Genomic DNA, 24884 nt, shown 5'->3' on the forward strand with positions numbered 1-24884 from the left:
ACTGCCATTTTCATTGCTACAAATTGTCTTATGGATTCATATGAGACTGGGTTGCCACTTTAGTTGAATTGTTATTCAATTGACTGATTTCACTTAAGTCAAGTGAAAACAAAAGATTGTATGGACAAATCCACTTGTGGAATTCACTTATGACCAAGCTATATTAGCTAGTTTTTCAAAGAGTGGAGGAAGATTGAAATTTCTTAGCACGAAAACACTGAAATGAATTTGGAAAACTCTCTCTCTTTGGATTACACAGTATACAACTCGTGATTGAAGATCTTTGAATCTTTGAGCAAAAGTTTTGGTTGTTTTGAAGCATTGAAGAACATGTTTTGGTTGGCTGGCATCATCTATGATTTGTTGTTCTTGTGCTTCTATGTGTTTCCTAGTGTGATTTGAGGTTTTCAAGTGGGATTTTTGCGATGTAAGGTTTAAGACTTTTGCGGGATTCAATAATCTTAGTGTTTTTTCTTAATTCAAAAGTGTAATTCTTGAGGGATTTTGTAATTCTTTTCATATAGTGCATGATCAGGCTTAGGTTGTCTTCATAAACTGGATGTAACTCAAACATTGAGTGAACCAGTATAAAAATCAGTGTGTGTTCCTCTCATATCTTCTTCTTCATTTAAATCTCAAGAAAACTTATTAAACCAATCTTTGTAAGGTTTTCGTGTGCTTTTATGTAATCTGGTAATATAACTAAGGTCGATATATCAATTGGAAACAATCTTGTATAATAAAGGATGTTGTTTGAGTGAATTTAGTGTATTTCATGTTTCTGCAAAATTTCTCAAAATATTAGTTAGTTGATTTTATATTTCAATCTGTTCAAATTAATCTATTGTTTCTATTTCTATATCGATTGAAATGTATGGTCTTACAACAATACAATTCTGATTTGTTTGTCAATTTAATTTGAAATAAAAGGGTTTTTACAAGTTTTAATTGAGCATGATTTTTGTACTCAACCAATTCAATCCACCTTCTTGGCTAAGAAAAACCTTTTAATCCTACACTTGTAGTGTATAATTTTTACCTTTTGTATAAATTATTTAATAAATATCCCAAATAGTAAATTGGTGGGTACATGTGCAGGTAAGGTATACCCATTCCCTAATAAAGATGAAGATGAACCAAAAATTTCATATTTGTTAGGTGTAGAAATGAATTTTTACTCCAGGCATGAGATAGTTAAACCTATACACGTCTTGTTCTATTGCAATCCCTAGTACTAACCCTCTTGATACAATTTATGTTGGCTTATGAATTTATCATAGCAATTTTATTAAATAATTCATTATGTTTTCGATGAATTTTGGCTATTTGTAAAATCTATGAGTAATTGTCATTGTTGGGCCTTCTTCTTCCTCCTCCTCTTCCTATTGTTTTTTTTTCTTTTTTTCCTTCTTCTTCCTCCTCTTCTCGTTGTGTCTTTGCCTCCGTTGCTACCACCACAATCGTTAGTGTCGTCTTTGACTCCGCCCCCTCCTTCTCATTTTTCTCCTACTCATTTTCTTGCTTTTCCTCTCCTTTTCTTTTCATACTCCTCCTCATACAACTTGAACCGCCACCATCATCGAGCCAACACCTCTGCCACCTCTTCCTCTTCCTTTTTTCTCATCATCCTTTTCCTCCTGCTCCTCCTCCTCCTATTTTTCTTTTCACTCATCTCCCCTTAATATTTACAAAAAAAATTATCTGACGTGATGATAATTGCCATTATCATGATTTTATTTTATTTATTTTTATATCTTATTGTTATTTAATTTTTGGATTTTATTTTATGTTTTAGATTTTATTCAATAAAAGTGGAAAAGATAAATGTGTGGATTCTATTTTGCAAATATTTGGAAATCTCGGAAATTTGGGAAGATTATCAACAAAATGAGTGGAATATTGAATAGTCAAAGATTATTAACAATATCATATATCTAAAAAGTTGGTTACTCAAATTACAAGTCAAAATAATTGAAGAATAATTCAAGGATATGGAATCTCCAAAGAGTAAAATATATATATATATCAAGGATTATCTCTTACAATTTATTCAAGTACCAAATCAAGTCCAAATTTTAGGTAAAATAAGATACACTTGGAGAGAAAGAAACTTGATATCTCAACAATTGAAGGTATAAGGGCATTCTGACGGATGGAGGCATTCAAATTCAACATCAGTCTAGTATTTAGTATTCCTAGAAGTAGCTAACTCCCTCATTCACATGGGTTGGGTGTAAGATATTTTTAATTCTCTGTGAATTTTTCATTCAATATAGATGTTTTCCATAATATCTTATGTTTTATTCTTGTTTTAACTACATAGTCTATGAATTTTGCACATGGGGGAGTCCATAGTGATATGAAAGATAGTTTGAAAAACCAGTTTATGATCTTTGATTGCATATTCTAGATATGGTGCAAATTTGGGAGTACCGGCTGATCCAAAACATAGTTTGGGAAATTTGAGTAAGATAAAACAACTTTTAATTTCACGTGCTAGACATAGATGTGGTCTTAGGTAATTCTTAAGCATCAACATAGAGTTTGCTAGACATAGAGTTTTTATTGGTCATTAATGCAAACATAATAATAAAGATTGCTAGACATAGAGTTTTTATTATTTTAGTTTAGGATTGACTACGACAAAATAGGGGCATGTTACAAACAATGTGAGTATGAGAGACGAAAATAGAAGTATATTGTTTGTTGTTTTCACATTGAATGGAATCGTGAAACCCAACCTTAGTGAAGCTTTTATTTTATATTTTTTTCAATCAAGTTATTTGTTTCCATTGTGCTAATTCATTTTATTCTTAAAAATTTAATTTTAAATTTATTTTTCCCTAAACCAAAAATGTTTTCTTCTTTGTATACCTTTATTAGTAAATAATCATAGTTTTTCTAAACAACACGAGTCTTTGTGGGAAAATGATATCTGAACATATCCACTTTATTAGTTATGCGATTTGGTATACTTGTTAATACCGTAACAAGTTTTGGGCTTCATTGTCGGAGACTAGCGTTTTGTTAGTTAGTTGTGTTTTATTTACCAATTTTGGTTTCGATTATTTTAATTTTTTTCCTTTCTATTTTTTTTAGTTTAATTTTTTTTTAAATAAACAATTACTACTAATTTGTTTTATATAGTTTTTTGTTGTTTTGCAAGAGAAGCATATGATGTTTTAGATTGCTCAATTTTTTCTCATCTTCACCCGTTATATCAAGAAGAAATGATGTTTTAGATTGCTCAATTTTTTCTCATCTTCACCCGTTATATCAAGAAGAAGTGGATATGGATGAATAAGGTCACAAACAACATACTTTGGAAGAATATTCCACATTGCAGAACCATTTAATTTCAATAGTATTGCCAGACCAGTGGTGACGACAACCAACATGGACATAAAGCCTACTCTTATTCATCGGGTGTAGAGTAACCAATTCCATGGGTTATCTCATGAAAACCTATACACTCACTTGGCCACATTTTTGGAAATTTGCAACACAGTCAAGATTCACCAAGTACCTGATGAAGTTATCTGTTTATTTTCTTTTTCATTAGCATGTAACACTTTGTATTCTTTCTGTAACATCCCTAAGGAATATTACTAATTTTTAATAAATAAAATAGGAAGTGAAAATAAAGCATCATTTAATATAATATCATTTCCCAAAACACGGGAAATTAAAAACTTTACTATAATATAATTCATATGCTCGCAATTACAGTATTACAAAATCCATCAAAAATTCAACATAATAAATTTTTACATCAAAAGTCTAAGTATAAAAATCTTCTCAAAAACCCAGGTAGCCCCTGCACTCCGCCTCTAAGCATCTCCTGGCCCACCTGTCAAATCATCTGCTCCCGGATAATAAGTTATCCGATCATCACCACACACACACAAAAAGGGTGAGCTATGCACAATATATAAAAATATACATGAAATAAATATGCCACCCATCCCAAAATTAACATCACTAAATATTTCATTGTTTTCAAATTTCCCATCCATGACCTCGTAGTCCTTCATGAATCATATACATGAACTAGGTCTTGGGACTTCACTACGCTCCCACGAAACTAACTTATTCGTGGTCCAATCCTATGAGCCTATCCTTTTCATAGTCCTGCCCTACAGACTCCTCGTTTGTAGTAAATCATCCAAGTCTTCTTAACTTGGACCCTAGTACGTACGCAATCACCATACTATGGACTCCTCGCCCAATAATAGCCGACGGGAACCTAACAATTCCTTGCCCATCGTGCGTCCAACGCATGTAATCACCATACTAAGGACTCCTCGCCACTTAGCAGCCGACGGGAACTACATAGTTCCATGCCCATCATGCGTCCAACCAACAAGCACATTCCAGACCCCTATTGGACTTAGTCCTTCAAGCCCGACACCACCACCACATGCATATACTTCCTATACTTAGGAAAAAGTAGCCAAACCAACACATAAAGCACATACAAACATGGCAATTCGCATAAACTCGCTTAAGCCAAGGACCCTCGCCCAAGCTAAACCCTTAGCCTCGCTTAGGCTAGTCCACCTCGCCTGAGCGAGCTTAAAACAATGGCTTCTACACGTTATCTCGCTTAGGCGAGATCCTCTCGCCTGGGCGAGCCATACCTTCGCTCAAAACAACACACACACCTCGCCTGAACGAGGATTCAATGAGAAATGCATCAATTCAATGTCGTGAACTCGCTTAGGCGAGCCACTCTCACCTAGGTGAGAGTGTCCATAGCTCAGAACTCAATCTTCTCGCCTAAACGAGAAGTCGCGCTTAAAATGGTACAATTTTTCATCGTGACCTCGCTTAGGCGAGCCATTCTCGCCTAAGCGAAAATGTTTGTCGCTCAAAACCAACCCAGGTCGCCTGAGCGAGTAGAGCGAGCCAAAACCAGAAACGAGGTTCTGCAACTCTCACTTAGACGAGATGGACTCGCTCGGGCGAGACTTGCGGAGTTTCCTCTTTGTTCACGCACACATTTCACCAAAAACAATACCAAAACACCAACCTATCATTACCAACACAATGTAATGGCAAAAATACATTAGAATCACCCTTTATATCCAAATTAAACTACCAAGACACACTATTTAAGCGTTCACAACCATTCCATACCAAAAACCTTCATTCCCAAAACATATAATGCATAAAAGGGTTTTGCAACCTATAACCATCTAGCCAATTCATTATTTTGATTACACATACACGAATTCACCACAATCATATTCCAATTGAGAAGGCAATGACACAAAACCATAACTCACATCATGAAATTTACATACTCAAAATACAACTCCCCTAATCTGGAATTATTGATCAAAAATTGAGAGAAAAGAATGCTTCTCCTCAAGCCTCCTTCCAATTCACCTTTTGCGCACCCAAACTCACCATTCACAACCCAATTTTCGTGCTTCTCTCAGAGTCAAAGTTTAGCACTGCCAAACCCCTTTTTCCCCCTAATTTGGCCCTTTTATATGTGTCTTAATTAAGGGTTTAAAGACTAAAACGAAAAAGGGCTTAATGGGGTGTTAAATTCTCATTCAAGGGTAATTATTTGATGGTTTTTCAGCCGTCTTGGTTGTCCTCCCTCTACCTTTTCACATCCACTCCAAACTGGATTTAGCAAAAATAAAGTCTACCTTATGTCCATTAAGGTTTGAACTCATGACCCTCCACTCATAATGCCAAAGCATAACCACTATGTCAATTCACATTTAGTGATAACTATTATAATCCTATGATTATAATATCACTCACTAATCACAATTATATTATCAAAAATACTAATAAATCAATTAACATGCAACAAGCATACATAGGACTCGAACCCAAGTCCTCTCACATAATTAAAGTACTCTCAACCACATGAGCTAGCACTTTTCCACATCATCTCCAACAATATTTAATGCCATAAAGGCTCCACCGGTCCAATTCGCCTCGTGATCTAATACGGCCCGATGAATCGAGGAGTCAACTTCCTCGACTTCAATGCCCTCCCAATACCTGTTGTAGGTGTAACCCGAAGGAACACATGGTCACCAGCCTCAAACTCAAGTGGCCTCCTCCTCTTATCTGCGTAGGATTTCTACCGACTCTGAGTTGCACGCATCCGATCTTGTATTACCCTTACTTTCTCAATAGTCTGTTGTAAGAATTTTGGACCAAGTACCACAGACTCTCTATCCTACTGCCAACACAAAGGTGTCCGACATCTCCTGCCATATGTAACGTCCTAGCTGGAAATTATCATCGATTCCCAAAAACGCGGGAAAATTTTAAATTTAGAAATCCAACGCGCCATACAAAGTAAAGAAAATGGGTCGCATCGTTCATAATACCAACAAAAGTGTCTACAAATTTTTACAATTTATTCCCTAATGCAACATAATGACAAGTAATAAAATCCCAGAGATATCCCCACTTCGTCTCAAGCATCTGCCTGCTCACCTGCATCAACATCTGCTCCCATGTAACAAGTTACATGATCATCGCCATACACACAGAGATAAGGTGAGCTCACTTTATAAAATCAACAATATAATATTAAATATCATATTAACAAAAATAAACCCAGGTTGGTACACTTTCCCCTTTGTTTTTTACTACTTCACTTCCAACATTTGCCTTCAGCCATCTATCACATCTATACCCTTTAAGTGAGAACCATAATCGATCTTCGCTACATGAGTGTCTACTCGCCCCTCCGACTACAGGCCACCACCTGATAGTCCACACATGGGAATACCCTTGCCACAGCATCCCACCATGACACCAAGTGGAGCTCACCGAAACAAACATAAAGTTTGTAGCTGTTCCAGACTACCAAAACTCTATCAGAATACTCTAAAGAGGGCAATCACCCGAACCTCGCCGTACAAGCCACAACTCGCACACTCCACTGGACTTCCTAAACCACCAAGCTACAACCTACAATGGTCACGTGTTATTCCAATACGGGTTACACTCGTAACTGGACCCCCAGCCAAAGCCTCGCATCATGTACATCACTTAAAGCTGTGTAGAAACCTTTCCTCGTGCACTATCACTGAACCAAAACCGCCTGGCGCGCATCACACGCCGCTAGGCGAAACTTAGCTCCAAACCGCCTGGTAGGCATCCCACACCGCCACGCGCCACGCGCCTGCAGTACCCTCACAGTACCTCTACCGCCTGGTGAGCATCACCACACCGCCTGGCGCAGCCTTTACTCGCTGCCAGGCGCCCTCCCCCCACTGTTACCACTGGCACTATTTTGCCTCCCGTCTGCCTGGCGGCTCGCTCACGCCGCCAGGCGCTACACAAGTAGCACAATGCTATTGGTTTTTGGACACTTAAGCAGATGCCAAATGGTCTCAACACACACACACACACCCATCAAAATATAGCACAATTATGATACCTTAGATATAAACCTTTAACTGTATTACAAATCCACCACAATTTAACACAACAACAATTTTCTATGCAACCAACACATTACATAATGTGAACAACGAAGCATGTAATATAGACCACTTCCAAGTGTCAATCTCATTCATCCAAGCATATACCCAAACAACCAAATTACCCATCCCACTAGATTTTCATTATCTTACTATTAGGCTAATTCCAAATCATCCAATTAGATTCACCCAGTATTCTGAATACATGATTCACCTAAACACATCTCTTATCCCACTCCCTGTGCAACCTTATTAATTCATTTCAAACCTCTCAACATCATATTAGCATACATTCAAAATTTTGGCTTATCACATACCCCCACAATTAATGACAACCACTATAACACCCCAAAACATGAAATCACCGAGAACCACAATATCCATCCGACTGAGGTGTCGCCTGGCAGCAATCCCACACACCGCCAGGCGGTGCTTATGAAAATGGTTTCTGCCCAATTTGTCCTCGCACCAGTCACGACCCAAATAACCCAATTTCAATAGATACATACATATTGACGTAAACTCCATTACATACATTACACAGAAACATACTGAATTCATATGTACATCTTTTTATATATCACAACTCATCCAAAATTTTCTAATTTAATAATCATTCATCCGCAACCCCAACAGGAATCTGAGTACCCCAAATTCATTCAAGAATTCATACATTTGTTGAACCTTAACATACACAGACATTTATATTCCTTAAATTCTCATGTAAGCATGTGAACATCACGATAACATCACAAGCACCCTAAATAGATTCAAAATAGCCAAAAACAGCGTCACAATGTTCGTGTCGCCTGGCGGTTCATCCCCTGCCGCCAGGCGGTTCATAGCTGATACCCAAAAACTAAGTCTGGTGCTTGTGTTGCCTGGTGGTCACACGCAACCCGCCAGGCGGTTTCTGAAAAAATTCCAGAAACCCGATTTCATCTCTGATTTTCACGTAAATTGCCATCCCAACCCCGCATACATCACGATTCAATCAAAATTAAATAAAAACAATATCAAACAATCAATAGGAACTCCCCTAACCTGGATTCCTTGCTCAATTTGTTAAATGTGCTACTTCTTCCTTGTTTGCATATCTCCCTCTTGCTCTTCTACCAATTCAGACTCAAACCTCTCCCAACACTCACAATCACTCTCCTTTCGTGCTCTCTCTCTGGTATGTACTCAGCCTTGGCCAAAACCCTTCTCAATACTCCATTTTCACCTTTTAAAGAATGCTTAAATTTAGGTTAATAAGGCAAAAATGGGTTTCTCCCCTAATTAATGGTTAATGGCCATTCATGACCCCCTTCATGACTGTTTTTCAGCTTCCCTTGGCTGCTAGATCAGTTAGGGTTTCCCCTAACCCTTCCCATTTCGCCCACCTCTTCCATAAAAAAAATATAACGTTTAATTTAGGTGTTCCCCAAGGCTAGAACCCATAACCATGAAATCGCCAAATTAATATCAAACCATCATGCTAATTCATGTTTCATGCCAACTAGTATAACTCAATTACCATCTTCTTACTCACACGCACATACATACTAAAAAAAATAAATAGAATTAAATCCTGCACAAATGACATACATAGGACTCGAACCCAAGTCCTCTCACACAACCAAGTACTCTCAACCATTTGAGCTAGTACCTTTCCACGTCTTGAAGGTTAGCATTTAATGCCACGAAGGCTTCTCTCACTTACTTTACTTAAATAATTAATTATTTAATTATTTAAATTTAGCGGGTCTTACACCATACAAGGCCTTGTAAGGTGCCATCCCAGTGCTGGAATGGTAGCTATTATTATAAGTGAACTCTACCAGCGGTAGCACATCACTCCACGTCCCGAGGTGATCCAGGACACACGTTCTCAGTAAGTCCTCAAGAGATTGTATGGTCCTCTCAGACTGGCCATCAGTTTGAGGATGATATGCCGAGCTCATTCTCAACTGAGTGCCCAAGGTGTTCTGTAGCCACTGCCAAAACCTCGATGTGAACCTCGGATCTCTATTTGAGATAATACTGGTAGGCACACCATGTAACCTGACTATCTCCCGTACATACAACTCTGCCAGTTTATCTGGAGACATCTTTTGATTGATTGGCAGGAAGTGGGCGCACTTTGTCAATCTATCCACTATTACCCAAATAGAATCATGCCCCCTCACCGACCTCGGCAAGTGTGTAACAAAGTGCATGGAAATGTTGTCCCATTTCCACTGAGGAATCTCAAGAGGCTCCAATGTACCACCTAGCCTCTTATGCTCTATCTTTGCTTTTTGGCACACTAAGCAAGATGCTACATAATCGGCCACATCAGTCTTCATGCCAATCCAACAGAAAGTTACCTTCAAGTCCTTGTACATCTTAGTCATACCTGGATGTATGCTAAGATGACTCTTATGCCCTTCATCTAAGAGCATTTTCCTCAAAACCCTACTGCGGGGTACACACACCCTCTCTTTGAAACACAGGATACCATCTCTACCCATCCTGAAGTCCTTTCTCTTCTTTGTTCCCAACTCACTAATAATTTGCTGTAGTTCCTGATCCTTACCCTGTTCCACCCGAACCCTATCCAGGAACTCATTAGTTATCCTCAACATGTTGCACCGTATATGACCTGCCTCCATATCCAATCCCAGATTCATATCTCGCAGCTTCTCGATCAGCTCCAACTCCTTAATCATCATGGCCGACACATGAGCTTTCTTCCTGCTCAGAGCGTCTGCTACGACATTAGCCTTACCAGGGTGGTATAACAGCTCAAAGTCATAATCCTGCAAGTATTCCATCCAGCGCCTCTACCTCATATTCAACTCCTTCTGATCAACAAAGTATTTTAAACTCTTGTGATCGCTGAATACCTGAAACTGTGCCCCATACAAATAGTGCCTCCATGTTTTGAGAGCAAAAACTACCGCAACTAATTCCAAGTCATGTGTAGGATAGTTTTTCTCGTGTACCTTCAGCTGGCGAGAGGCATAAGCAATAGGCCGTTTCTCCTGCATCAACACACAACCTAAGTCCTGGTATGAAGCATCACAATACACTTCAAACGTATTGGTTGTGTCAGGAATATCTAGTATCGGTGCAGTGGTCAATCTCTTCTTCATATCCTCAAAATAGACTTCACACTCGTCTGTCCAAGAGAAAGGCTGGTCCTTTCTAGTGAGTTGAGTTAATGGACTCACCATCTTGGAAAACCCTTCCACAAACCGCCTATAATAACCCGCCAGACCCAAGAAGCTTCTCACCTCAGTAACTGTCTACGGTCTCTCCCACTTCACCACCGTTTCAATTTTCGCTGGGTCCACTGCTATTCCCTGGGCTGAGATTACATAGCCCAAGAACTGTACCTCATCCAGCCAAAACTCACACTTTGACAGCTTACCGTACAGTTTATGCTCTCTGAGAATTCCCAACACCACTCTCAGATGTTTTGCGTGTTCATCCCGACTCTTAGAGTATATCAGTATGTCATCAATAAACACGACAACAAATTGATCCAGGTACGGTCAGAATATCCTATTCATGTACTCAATGAAAATAGCAAGAGCATTTGTCACCCCGAACGACATCACTACATACTCATAATGCCCGTAGCGTGACCTAAACGTCGTCTTCTGCACATCCTCTGGTTTGACTAAGATATGATGATATCCAGACCTCAAGTCAATCTTAGAGAACATCGCGACTCCCCTCAACTGATCCAGCAGATCGTCTATCCTCGGCAGTGGATACTTATTCTTTGTGGTCAGCTTATTCAACTGACGGTAATCAACACACAACTTCCAATTGCCGTACTTTTTCTTTACTAAGAGTACTGGTGTTCCCCAAGGTGATACGCTCGGCCGGATGAACTTCTTCTCAAGCAAGTCTTCTATTTACTTCTTCAACTCAGCCAACTCTGTTGGTGCCATTCTATAGCGTGCCATGGATACTAGGCCAGCTCTAGGGATAAGATCAATGGTGAAATCTACATCCCTGCTCGGTGGCAACTCTGGTATTTCATCTGGAAACACATCTGCATACTCCTCCACTACTGGAATCACACCGATCTTCTCGGCGGTGTTATTCTTCTTTGTATGAGCCACTATCATAAAACAGGTGGCTCCAGCTTCCACTTCATTTATCGCTCTCTGGGCTGAGATTAACTCCAATCCCTCATGTTCTGGGAATACCAAACTGCGCCGTCCATAATCAATTATAATGTGATTGTTAGACAGCCAGTCCATCCCCAAGATTACATCCAGTCCCTCCAAAGGCAAGCACACCAAGTTCACCTTGAATCTACGACCTGCCACTTCCATTGAACACCCAACGCAAACTGAACTAGTAGCTACTTGACCCGAGGAGGGAGTTGAAACAAGCAACTCACACCCCAAATCGTGTTTCACCAGATTTAATCTCCCCACACACGCATTAGCAATGAAAGAATGTGTTGCTCTAGAATCGAACAACACCAACATTGAATAACCCAACAATAAGCAAGACTCAAGGATAAGGTTACCTGATCGAGTAGCCTCTGTGGAGGTCAAGGCAAAGACCCTGTCGGCTGCTCTAACCCTTTCTGCGGGTGTTGCTGCTGGTTTCTTTACACTCAAACTCTTCTTTTCTGGGCAATTATTTGTAAAGTGTCCAAGTTTGTCGCATATGAAACACTTGCGACGGTTGCCTGGCCCTCCTACTCCACCTATAAGTTATGGGCAATTTCTTTTCAAATGGGGTCCGCCACACTAGTAGCAAGTGGGACCCTAAGATGTCTATAGTCGGTTGTAAGGCTTTTTCATCTACCTCACCTCTGCGACATTCCTCTGATATCGAACAACTGGACTAGGGTCTTTCTCCAGTTGTTCAGCACTCTTGGCCTGTTCCACCAAGACTTGGAACCTTCTCTCTCAGAGGTGTTACCACCTTCTTCAGCTCATGTTTGAGTCCTTACTCAAACTTCAAACACCTCCACTCCTCGATAATGTTCTGTGAGTAGTACCTTGCCAGATGTTTGAACTTGTTGACATACTCCTACATTGTCATGTCCCCTTACTGTAATGCAAGGAATTCAGCCTCCCTGTCCTGTCTAGCTGTATTTGGAAAGTATTTCTCCAGGAACTAAGTCCTGAAGTTAGCCCAAGTCATTGACTCTTCCCTAGTCCCCATCTGTTGTTGCATGCCTGCCCACCAATATTCAACATCCTCATTCAGCAGATTGGTAGCAAACAACAACTTCTGCTCATCTTCGCAGTTCATCACCTTGAAGATCTTCTCACATTTGCGTAGCCACGTATCCACTTCATTGGGAGAAGCTTTGCCAGTAAACTCCGCTGGCTTGTGGCGCAGGAAGTCCTCCACAGTCGGCACCCTAACTGGTGCAATCACCGTTCTAGGCTGCGCTGCTATCGGTGTCTGCATCGCATCCACCATCCGGTGAATAGCCTCGCGATGTCATCAGCACCACTACCTCTTCTCCTTCTTTTAGCAGTCATTGCCTGGATATGCCACATTACAACTATTAAAACCAATTCACTTAGTTAAACAAAACCACTCATCTCTTACCAACATACAACTAAATCACACACACAATCAAACGGTATGCTCACTCCCCAAAAGCCCCAAAATATTTTTAAAATATTTTCAAAACTTTTACTCTGATACGAATTGTAACATCCCTAAGGAATATTACTAATTTTAAATAAATAAAATAGGAAGTGAAAATAAAACCTCATTTAATATAATACCATTTCCCAAAACACGGGAAATTAAAAAATTTACTATAATATAATTCATATGCTCGCAATTATAGTATTACAAAATCCATCAAAAATTCAACATAATAATTTTTTACATCAAAACTCTAAGTATAAAAATCTTCTAAAAAACCCTGGTAGCCCCTGCACTACGCCTCTAAGCATCTCCTGGCCCACCTGTCAAATCATCTGTTCCTGGATAACAAGTTATCCAATCATCGCCACACACACACAGAAAGGGTGAGTTATGCACAATATATAAAAATATACATGAAATAAATATGCCTCCCATCACAAAATTAACATCACTAAATATTTCATTGTTTTCAAATTTCCCATCCATGACCTCATAGTCCTTAATGAGTCATATACATGAACTAGGTCTTGGGACTTCACTACGCTCCCACGAAACTAACCCATTTGTGGTCCAACCCTATGAGCCTATCATGCTCATAGTCTTGCCGTACAAACTCCTCGTCTATAGTAAATCATCCAAGTCTTCTTAACTTGGACCCTAGCACGCACGCAATCACCATACTATGGACTCCTCACCCAACAATAGCCAATGAGAACCTAACTATTCCTTGCCCATCGTGCGTCCGATGCATGTAATCACCATACTAAGGACTCCTCTCCACTTAGTAGCCGACGGGAACTACACAGTTCCATGCCCATCATGCGTCCAACCAACAAGCACATTCCAGACCCCTATTGGACTTAGTCCTTCAAGCCCGACACCACCACCACATGCATATACTTCCTATACTTAGGAAAAAGTAGCTAAACCAACACATAAAGCACATACAAACATGGCAATTCGCATAAACTCGCTTAAGCCAGGGACCGTCGCCCAAGCTAAACCCTTAGCCTTGCTTAGGCTAGTCCACCTCGCCTGAGTGAGCTTAAAACAGTGGCTTCTCCACGTTATCTCGCTTGGGCAAGCCATACCTTCGCTCAAAACAACACACACACCTCGCCTGAACGAGGATTCAATGAGAAATTCATCATTTCAATGTCGTGAACTTGCTTAGGCGAGCCACTCTCGCCTAGGCGAGCCACTCTCGCCTAGGCGAGAGTGTCCATAGCTCAGAACTCAATCTTCTTGCCTAGATGAGAAGTCACGCTCAAAATGGTACAAGTTTTCATCGCGACCTCGCTTAGGCGAGCCATTCTCGCCTAAGCGAGAATGTTAGTCGCTCAAAACCCATCCAGGTCGCCTGAGTGAGCAGCACGAGCCAAAATCAGAAACGAGGTTCTGCAACTCTCGCTTAGACGAGATGGACTCGCCCAAGCGAGACTTGCGGAGTTTCCTCTCTGTTCACGCACACATTTCACCAAAAACAATACCAAAACTCCAACCAACCATTACTAACACAATGTAATGGCAAATATACTTTAGAATCACGCTTTATATCCAAATTAAACTACCAAGACACATAGTTTAAGCGTTCACAACCATTCCATACCAAAAACCCTCATTCCTAAAACATATAATGCATAAAAGGGTTTTACAACCTATAACCATCCAGCCAATCATTATTTCGATTACACATACACGAATTCACCACAATTATATTGTAATTGAGAAGGCAATGACACAAAACCATAATTCACATCATGAAATTTACATATTCAAAATACAGCTCTCCTAACCTAGAATTATAGATCAAAAATTGAGAGAGAATAATGCTTCTCCTCAAGCCTCCTTCCAATTCACCTTTTGCGCACCTGAACTCACAACTCACAGCCCAATTTTCGTCCTTCTCTCAGAGTCAAAGTTCAGCACTGCCAAAAGCCCTTTTTTCCCCCAATTTGGCCCTTTTATATGTGTCTTAATTAAGGGTTTAAAGACTAAAACGAAAAAGGGCTTAATGGGGTGTTAAATTCTCATTCAAGGGTAATTATTTGATGGTTTTTCAGCCCCTCTTGGCTGCCCTCCCTCTACCTTTTCACATCCACCCCAAACTGGATTTAGCAAAAATAAAGTCTACCTTAAGTCCATCAAGGTTTGAACTCGTGACCCTCCACTCATAATGCCAAAGCACAACCACTATACCAATTCACATTTGGTGATAACTATTATAATATCACTCACTAATCACAATTATATTATCAAAAATACTAATAAATCAATTAACACGCAACAAGCATACATAGGACTCAAACCCAAGTCCTCTCACACAATTAAAGTACTCTCAACCACATGAGCTAGAACTTTTCCACGTCACCTCCAACAATATTTAATGCCATAAAGGCTCTTCCTACTCGCATTTATTAATTAATTAATTAATTTTCACGGGTCTTACACTTTCCCTAAGAATAGCCTAACTGTTTGGGATGATGTTGTTACAAAGTTTCTTCACAAATTTTTCCCTCAGTCACAGTCAAAGGTAATAAAGGGAAACAAGAGATATTTCCCTTCTACCAAGATTATGTGAAACATTAAGTCAACCATGGTAGAGATTCAAAGGATTGCTTAGAAAGACTCATATCCCTGGATTTGATGAACCAACACAGATCAAGTCCAAGACACCTGAGGCGACGAAGGGGTTAATAAAGAAGATGGCATCCAATGACTATGTAGTGCAGAATGAGAGAATTCAAGCGCATAAAAGAGATGTATTGGAGCTACAAACTCAATATGGTTATTAGCTCAAAACAAGCTAATGACTCAACAAATGAAAGTTCTTATGAAGCAACTTTCAGCACTTCCACAAGAGCTTCAAAATGCCTTTCAACCTGAAGACCAACAATCATTACAAAGTTGTGTGTTGTAGGGAGGAGATCATGTTAATGGAGAATGTGAGATGCAAAGCTAGCCTAATGAGGAGGAAAATTACATGGGAAATCAAGGTTAGTAAGGAAATTATTGGAATTATAATCAAGGATGAAAGTCTCATCCAAGCATGGGACAAGGTAGACCTTCCATTAGGCCACCTTTACAACATCAACAACCCTCTTTGCATGAAAGGACATTAGAATTGGAAGAAACATTTCAACAATTCATGCAAGTCCAATCACAAGAGCATAAAGGGATTCATTTGAGCTATGGAGACACATATGAGTCAATTGGCACAAAAGTTAGTGGAAAAATTAATTAAAAAAGTTTAGAGCCAACATTGAGGTCAATCCAAAGGAGAATGTAAGGCTATCACAACTCAGAGTGGAAAGGTATTGGAGAAAAGAGTAGAAAAAAGAAAGGTTGACAAAAATATATAGAGTGAGGTAAATAAGAGTGATGAGGAAAAACTTGAAAAGAATGAAAAAAGTAAGAAAGAAAAAAAAAGTGAAAACAATGAGGAGAGAGATGAAAAAGGAAACCAACAGGAGAAAGAGGAGGAGAAAAGCAAAGAAAATGTGTGAAAAAAACTTTTCCATACCCACTAGTTCCTTCAAAGAAAGATAAGGAGAAGCAATTTGCTCGCTGAAAAAAGAAAATTGCAATTGCTAGAGTTGGAAGAGATGAGGCAACATGCTTATGAGAACTCTAAAAATTACAAAGAGATAATTAAAAGATATCATGATCAAATGCTTTTGAAAAGGGAATTTTATCTAGGTTAGCAGGTATTACAATTCAATTCAAGATTTAAATTATTTCTAGGAAAGCTGAAATCCAAATGGTTGGGTCCATTCATAGTGAAAGAGGTCAAGCCACATGGTGTAGCAGAGCTTATGGATCCAGATTCTGAAGATACAAAGAGGAGTTGGGTGGTAAATGGCAAAAGACTTAAGCCTTACATGCGATGTGAGATACATAGTCTCACCATTGTACATTATCTTGATGATTCATCAAGTGAATCAATTTGCCCAACGAGTAGGCCAAACTCACCCAACGAAGAAAAATGAGTTTTCTTGATTTGTGTTGTTGCTTTAAGTCATTTTAATTATTTTCTTTTGTTTCTGCATTGTATTTTTGTTTGCATGTGTATGCCATTATCTTAAGCTTCATCTTAAACCAATCATTTTCTTAATGTGCATTGTCAACTAATGTAATTATCAATTAAATTGAAATATACATAAAGCATTGATTGTATTACATCCTGATTGTGCATACTGATTGCAATATTTTGTGACATGCTTTGAGTGAAAGATAGTTCGTTATGATGATATGATAGTTCATCCTTTTTCAAACATGAGAGTGAAACTAGAATTTTGAACATTTTTAGTATTGTGATCTTGTGTATAAAGAGTTGTAAAGGAAGCAGTTATTGCCATGAAATTTACTTTTGCAGGATTCTTGTTAATAAAATCACCTAATTGGTTAAGAAAGGATAAAGGCATTGTTTGATATGTAAAGCCACTTAGCCAAATAGTCAACCCAAAAGTTACTTATCTGTTGTTACCTTATTTGACCATAATTGTTTCATTCTTTAGCCTTTAGCCTTTAAAGCAAATACATTTTGTCTCGCACCTTAGCATAGATAATAGTTACTTGTTAATTGAATTAAGGTATGAGATGAGATCAATTTGGGGTAGGGTGCAAACACCCTTCCACCCATAAGCGTATGAGATTGAATAAGTTTGGGGTAGGCTTTTTACAAAAGCCTACCTTGAGAAAAAAGACAACAGTTTTATGTGATAGAAAATGTTGCATGAAAAATGTGGAGCATACACATGTGATTGTTCTTTTAGGCTTAATGGTGTTTTTGAATTCTTGGAATGACAAATATTTCTTCTAGCCAAGCCTTATTATAAGCCTATGAAAGACCTTTTTATCTTACCTAAGATGTGAATTTTATAGCTTAGATGATGGGCAAAAGTTAATGAAGTGGTTTTATAACATGCTGAGTGTGAGTGAGGATCATTGTACTATACACATGCATACTGAGTGAAACATGGAATTGTTGGGAGTTATTTCAATAGTCTGGTATTAATTCTTATCATGATTGCGGATTGAAATGCATGCATGAAAATCATACTATCATGTCCCCAACTTGTAGCTACATTGAAAATTCATTGATATGGCACAATTAGGATTGAAAAGTCAAGTGGTTTGGAAATCTTGTGATTAGTTAATGAGAGTTTTCAAAATAAAAAAAAATTAAGTTTTCATGAGAACATGAAAATATTTAAGTTTGGGGTATTTTGATAATTGACATTATCATGTTTTTATTTTATTTATTTTTATATCTTATTGTTATTTTATTTTTGGATTTTATTTGATATTTTAGGTTTTATTCAATAAAAGTGAAAAAGATAAATGTGTGGATTGTATTTTTCAATTAAGCGGAAATCTAATAGATTTGGGAAGATTATCAAGAGAATGGGTGGAATATGGAATAGCCAATGATTATCAACAATATCAGATATCCACAAAGTTGGTTACTCAAATTACAAGTCAGAATAATTGAAGAATAATTCAAAGATATGGAATCTCTAATGATTTAAAGTATATATCAAGGATTATCTCTTACAATTTATTCAAGTACCAAATCAAGTCCAAATTTTAGGCCTAGTCCAATTATAAAACTCTACAAATAGAGGGCCTGACATAGGTAAAAAAAAGACACAAGTGGAGAGAAAGAAAATTGATATCATTCTAGAAGGGCAAAAGTGGAGAGAAAGACACAGGTAGAAGGGCATTCTGATGGATGGAGGCATTCAAATTCAACATCATTCTAGTATTCAGTATGCCTAGGAGTAGCTAACTCCCTCATCCATGGGGTTTGGATGTAATGTATTCTTAATTCTTTGTGAATTCTCCATTTAATATAATTCTTTTCCATAACATCTTATGTTTTATTCTTGTTTTAACTGCATAATCTATGAATTTTGCACATGCAGGTGCCCATACTGATCTGAAAGATAGTTTGGAAAACCAATTTATGATCTTTAATTGCATGTTCTAGATATGGTGCATATGTGGGAGTGCCGGCTAATACGAAAAATAGTTTGGGAAACCTGAATAACATAAAACAACTTTTAATTTCACATGCTAGACATAAATATGGTCATTGATCATTCTTAAGCATCAACATATTGGTCATTAATGCAAACATAACAATAAAAATTGGTAGACAGAGAGTTTTTATTATTTTAGTTCAGGCTTGTCTGCGACGAAATCGATGCACGTTACAAACGACGTGAGTGTGACAGATAGAAATTGTAAGACCCAGGAAATTCATACAATTAATAATTAATAAAGTACAAGTAATTGTGGGTTGAGAATAACCTAAGAGAATTTCTTGACAAGTCTTATATAAGAAATAATACTAGCTGAAATGGTTGATAGTACTTAATTCTATTGAAAGGACTTGGGTTCAAATCTAGTGTGTGGCATTAGTGTTATTTTAATTGTGTTTTTACCAAAATATTATGAATGCGAAAACATGTTTTAACCTTGTATGAACGTGTGAATTGACAGGAATAATGTGATGGTTTGTTGGTGTGCATATGTTTGATGGGTTGAAAGGTTGTGGGTTCGAGTCTTGGTTAAAGTAGGCCTTTTATTTTTTTTATATATTTTTGCTAAGTGATGGAAAAATCTAGAAACTGTAGAAATCCCATGAGAAACCAGAGAGGTAGCAGTTAGGGTGCAGTAATAAAAAACAATGCTCATAAAACCTTGAATTTAAATTAATCTCGTTTTTATCAATTGTGTTATTTATTTTGGGCTGAATTTGGGGAGAGAGAGAAGAGTGAGTGGGGAAAACAGAGAGTCATAGTGTGTGTCAAGTGAGGGCGGAGAATTGCAATCCAGAGAGGGAATTGGAGTGGAGGCAAGAAGGAGAGCTTTGGGAAACAAGGAAGAATTCATTTGGAATTGTTTGAAGCTAAAACAACAGGTAAGGGGAGCTGACTAGATCTTTTTCTTTTATCTGAGTATGTGTTGTTTAGTGATGATGATAATATTTGAATATGAATGAATATACAACTAAGAATTTGTATGTAATTTAAGCCTCGAATGATTGTTGTTCGGCTTGTTTATTCCAAGGGTGGTGTTGTGTTGAATTTTATTTTACTATTAAAGTGTGGGATTTTTGTGTGTTGTGATGCGAAGGTGAATCAAAGTATTTAGGGTCTTGTAAATCATTTTTTTCCTTGAGGCTAGATTCAGTTTTCATAGATTGGTGGCATCTGCGGAGGTGTTGGTTAAAGAGAAATTTGGAGGTCATGAATTAAAAGGGTCGTGGGGTAAAATTAGGAAATTAGGAAATTCTTTGGGAGAATTGATGCTCTGGAAAATAATTAAAAGGATTCGGCAGGTGAAATGAAAATTAGATTTCGAAACCAAGGATGTATTACAAGAAATAAAATAAGATGTAAGTATTGGGTAATATTACCATTACTGTATACTTGTTTTATTTAGGAACGTAGAATTTAGGTTTATGGTTGAATTGGTTATAGTAATATTGTATTTTCTTTATTTCAATTTATAATATTCTAGAGATAATTGGATGTGGTTCCTTATTTCATGAAATCTGAATGGGTTCCAGTAATTTAAAAGGCATGAGTTATTTTAGGAAGAAATGATTATATTATATTATATTATAATAATAAATGTTCATTTAGGTGAAAATAAAAGTGAAAAATGATTTGATTTGTTATTTGGAGGAGTGATGAATCTGGTATATAATGATATTGTTAACCGAAATGATTGTGGTTAAATATTTATATAACCAATACAATGGTATAAACATGTGGTAATCAGGATTTTAATTATTGTAATTGGTTATGACTTTAGTATTATAATAATATAATATATAAGAAGCCGTGATGTTCATTTGATTTTTTTTTTGGTATTTGATTTTGTAGTATTAATAATTCTATGCATATAAATAGATTTATGGCGATTGCAAAATAATTTATTCGAATTGGGGAAAATTGTAGCAAGGCTTCAAAGTTTACGTGCTTAGTTGCGACAATTGTGTTTATTTATTTTTAGGTATATAATGGCAATAGGATGCTTGTAGGTTCGTTTTAAGTCTTGAACAGTCTATAAGTTAAATTATGGAATGTGCGAAAATAATTTTTTTATATATAAAGTAAAGTCAGTACAATGTGGTTGCTAAGGAAAAATATTTAGTACTGTTTTGGAGGTATGTTGAATTGTAAAAATACACACTTGGTACAATAAGTGTGTAGAAATGATTGCTTAATGTGTTAGGATTAATTTTGCAGTGCCTAAACCAGTAGAATTTATTTTTACTGGTGTGGCGCCTCGCGGCGGGTATGCTTCCGCAAGGTGATAAGTCACAAATAGAGGGGCCATTAGCGTGTGGCACCTAATGGTATAGGATTACCGTCATGAGGGTTGGAGCACAATTTTTCTTGGCGGCGCTTAGGCAACGTCAGGCGATAATGCAGGGACAAGGATCCATTGCAAATGGATTTGCATGGATGGGTTTGATGACTTGGCCAGGGATATGCTGGATTAGTTACGAGCGGGGAGATTCGTAACGGAGATTTGAGATGCGTGATTGATGCAGGCGGGGAGGTTCGTATCTGTTGTACTCTTGTGTGGGGATACGAGCGGGTAGGTTCGTATGTTCCGTGCTCACACTTGAGGCTACTATGAGCGGGGAGGTTCATAGTAGGTGTTCACGCATGTTGGACAACGAGCGGGCAGGTTCGTAGTGTTGGACTACGAGCGGGGAGGTCCGTAGAGTTGGATCACGAGCGAGTAGGTTCGTGGCAGCATGATAATCCCTAAGGACCAAGGCTGTGAATGGATCTTTCTCATATAGGTTTTGAGATTGGGGGTATAATGTTATAAAAAGGTCAATAAACTAAAATTGGCTAAGTTAGATTCGGTGAGGGTCAATTCTTATTATCTTATTGTTTGTATTATTTTTCTTTCTCAGCTCACCCTTCTTGTTTGTGTGTTTGTGTTTGACGATGATCATGTGACTTGTTACGTGGGAGCAGATGTGAATTCAGGTGAGAACGCTGATGCTTAGCGACAGAGCGGGGCTGACGATGGGAGATTTTTCGTTATATTTTATTTTTCTGCATTTTGTAATAGACATTATGATGCTTTTATCTATTACGAACATGTAATAACGATGGAGTAGTATGATTGGATTATCGCGAGAAAAGTTTTAAATTTTTCCGCGCTTGGGAACTTTATAAAATGTCTAAATTTCCAAAAGAAATTTTATGAAATATGCTTTATCTAGTAATATCCATCTAGGGTCTTACATTTGGTATGAGAGCATATGATTTCAAAATGAGTTTTAGGCCTTGGGAAGTGAGCTTATCGCGATTGTGAAATTTGTATAAATTGATTTAATTGTAAAGTTGTTGAGATATGTGTTATTGCATGGTGTGTATTGCTAATGCATTTTTCTGAGGTAGATTATAATGGTGTATGATACCCTATGTTCCAGAACTAGAAAATGGCTGGCGGAAGAGGTAGAAGAATTGATGCCAATAACTCAGCTGATGAAATTGCCCATGCAATTCACCGACTGGTTGACGCTATGCAGCCACAACAGGTTGTGCTACCACAGCCTACACCACGACCTATTAGCATGGATGATTTCATGAGGCACAAACCAGCCAAGTTTAATGGCAAGGCCAGTCTTGATGACGCAAATGCGTGGATCAGGGAGTGCGAGAAGATATTTCGTGTGCTAGCTTGCTCGGATGAACAGAAATTGTTGTATGCTACTTTTCTCTTGGTGAGTGATGCATAATACTGGTGGGCTGGAACGCAACAACAAATGCAAACCAGGGAGGAAGAGGTGAGCTGGGAGAATTTCAAGAAGAGATTTCTGGAAAATTATTTTCTGGACAGTGCTAAGCATGAGAGGGAGGCTGAGTTCTTGACCTTGCAGCAGGGTAATATGACTGTGCAAGGTTATGTTAACAGATTCGAGTATCTGGCAAGGTTTTACACACAGAATATCATAGAGGAATGGCGTTGTCGGAAGTTTGAGAGGGGTCTGCGACATGAGCTGCTCAGGGTTCTAGTACCACTCAAGATCCCAGAATTTTCTCTTTTAGTGGAGCAGGCGAGGAGTGTGGAACAGTTGGAGATGGGGCTTAGCCGAGTAGCCAGGCCGTAGAGAAATGTTGTGGAGGCTAGACAACAGAAGAAGCCTTATAGCCGACCACTGGCAGCGTCGCAAGGATTAAAATGTTTCCAGTGTAGGGAAGCACATTTGAAGAGAGATTGTCCCAGACTTACTCGTAATGCAGGGGGCAGTGTCGGAGGGCGGAAGTGTTTTGTGTGTGATCAACCCGGCCACTTTGCAGACAGGTGCCCTAATAAAAACACAGTCGTAGAGCAACGACCACAGTTGCCTTCTATCGAGAGGCCAAGAGCTGCGGGAAGGGTATTCGCTCTGACCAGCGTCGAGGCAAACCGATCAGGTAAATCTTATACAAGATACATGTGTAATGATGGGTCATAATGTATGGGTGCTTTTTGATTCGGGAGCTTCGCATTCTTTTATTTCCAATGCATGTGTAGGGAGATTGGGATTAGAGGTTTGTGATTTCGGGTGCGAGCTAGTGGTCTCAACACCGACGTCTAGGCAAGTTACAACAAATTCTAGTTGTGATGGATGCTCGATCGAAGTGGCGGGCCGTAGGTTCAAAGTGAACCTCATCTGCTTGCCGTTGGAGGACGTGGATGTGATATTGAGGATGGACTGGCTGTCCAATCACAATGTGGTAATGGATTATGGACGGCGTAGATTGATATTCCCAAAAACTGAAGGAGTAAAATTGATTTCATCCCAAGAAGTTATGAAAGAACTGAGGGAGGGAGCTACTTGTTTCATGATGATAGCTCAGTCAGAGAAAAAGGGTAGTGAAGAGCAGATACATGACATACCTGTGGTGGCTAAATTTGCAGATGTATTTCTTGACGAAGTTCTTGGATTACCCCCAAGCAGGGATGTGGATTTCACTATCGACCTCATCCCTAGAGCAGGTCCAGTGTCGGTTGCTCCTTATAGAATGGCACCAGTTGAATTAACAGAACTCAAAAAGTAGATAGAAGATCTGTTAGGGAAGAAATTTATCAAGCCAAGTGCATCTCCATGGGGAGCTCCAATACTAATGGTTAAGAAGAAAGATGGGAGTTCCAGATTATGTGTCAACTACCGTCAGTTAAATAAACTCAAAATTAAGAACAAGTACCCATTACCGCGGATTGATGACCTATTAGATCAGCTGCGAGGAGCTAGGGTGTTCTCAAAGATTGACTTGAGATCTGGGTACCATCAAATTTTGGTCAAGCTAGAGGATGTACAAAAGACAGCATTTCGGTCTCGTTATGGACATTACGAATATGTCGTGATGCCGTTTGGAGTGACAAATGCTCCAGCGATATTCATGGATTATATGAACCGAATATTTTGACAGTGTTTAGATAAGTTTGTTGTTGTATTTATCGACGACATCCTTATTTACTCCAGAGATCGGGATGAACATGCTGAACACCAATTAGATTTCGCAAACCAAGGATGTATTACAAGAATTAAAATAAGATGTAAGTATTGGGTAATATTACCATTACTGTATACTTGTTTTATTTAGGAACGTAGAATTTAGGTTTATGGTTGAATTGGTTATAGTAATATTGTATTTTCTTTATTTGAATTTATAAAATTCTAGAGATAATTGGATGTGATTCCTTATTTCATGAAATCTGAATGGGTTCCAGTAATTTAAAAGGTATGAGTTATTTTAGGAAGAAATGATTATATTATATTAT

At 38.3% G+C, this 24884-nt stretch overlaps 2 protein-coding genes across 2 annotated transcripts; one reads left to right on the top strand and one right to left on the bottom strand.

The window, feature by feature from the left end:
* Positions 1 to 11356: 11356 nt before the first annotated feature.
* LOC114170295 lies at positions 11357 to 12893 on the bottom strand. The gene is made up of 2 exons (XM_028055776.1): positions 12644 to 12893; positions 11357 to 12165 (listed from the first exon to the last, which is right to left on the bottom strand). Exons 1-2 carry the CDS (start codon positions 12891 to 12893, stop codon positions 11357 to 11359), a joined length of 1059 nt encoding a protein of 352 aa, XP_027911577.1.
* A 9988-nt stretch (positions 12894 to 22881) lies between these two features.
* On the top strand, positions 22882 to 24160 carry LOC114170296. The gene is made up of 3 exons (XM_028055777.1): positions 22882 to 23222; positions 23421 to 23533; positions 23634 to 24160. Exons 1-3 carry the CDS (start codon positions 22882 to 22884, stop codon positions 24158 to 24160), a joined length of 981 nt encoding a protein of 326 aa, XP_027911578.1.
* The last annotated feature ends 724 nt before the right edge of the window (positions 24161 to 24884 follow it).

This window comes from Vigna unguiculata, chromosome 11 (assembly GCF_004118075.2).
Source record: "Vigna unguiculata cultivar IT97K-499-35 chromosome 11, ASM411807v1, whole genome shotgun sequence".
Lineage (NCBI taxonomy): Eukaryota > Viridiplantae > Streptophyta > Magnoliopsida > Fabales > Fabaceae > Vigna > Vigna unguiculata.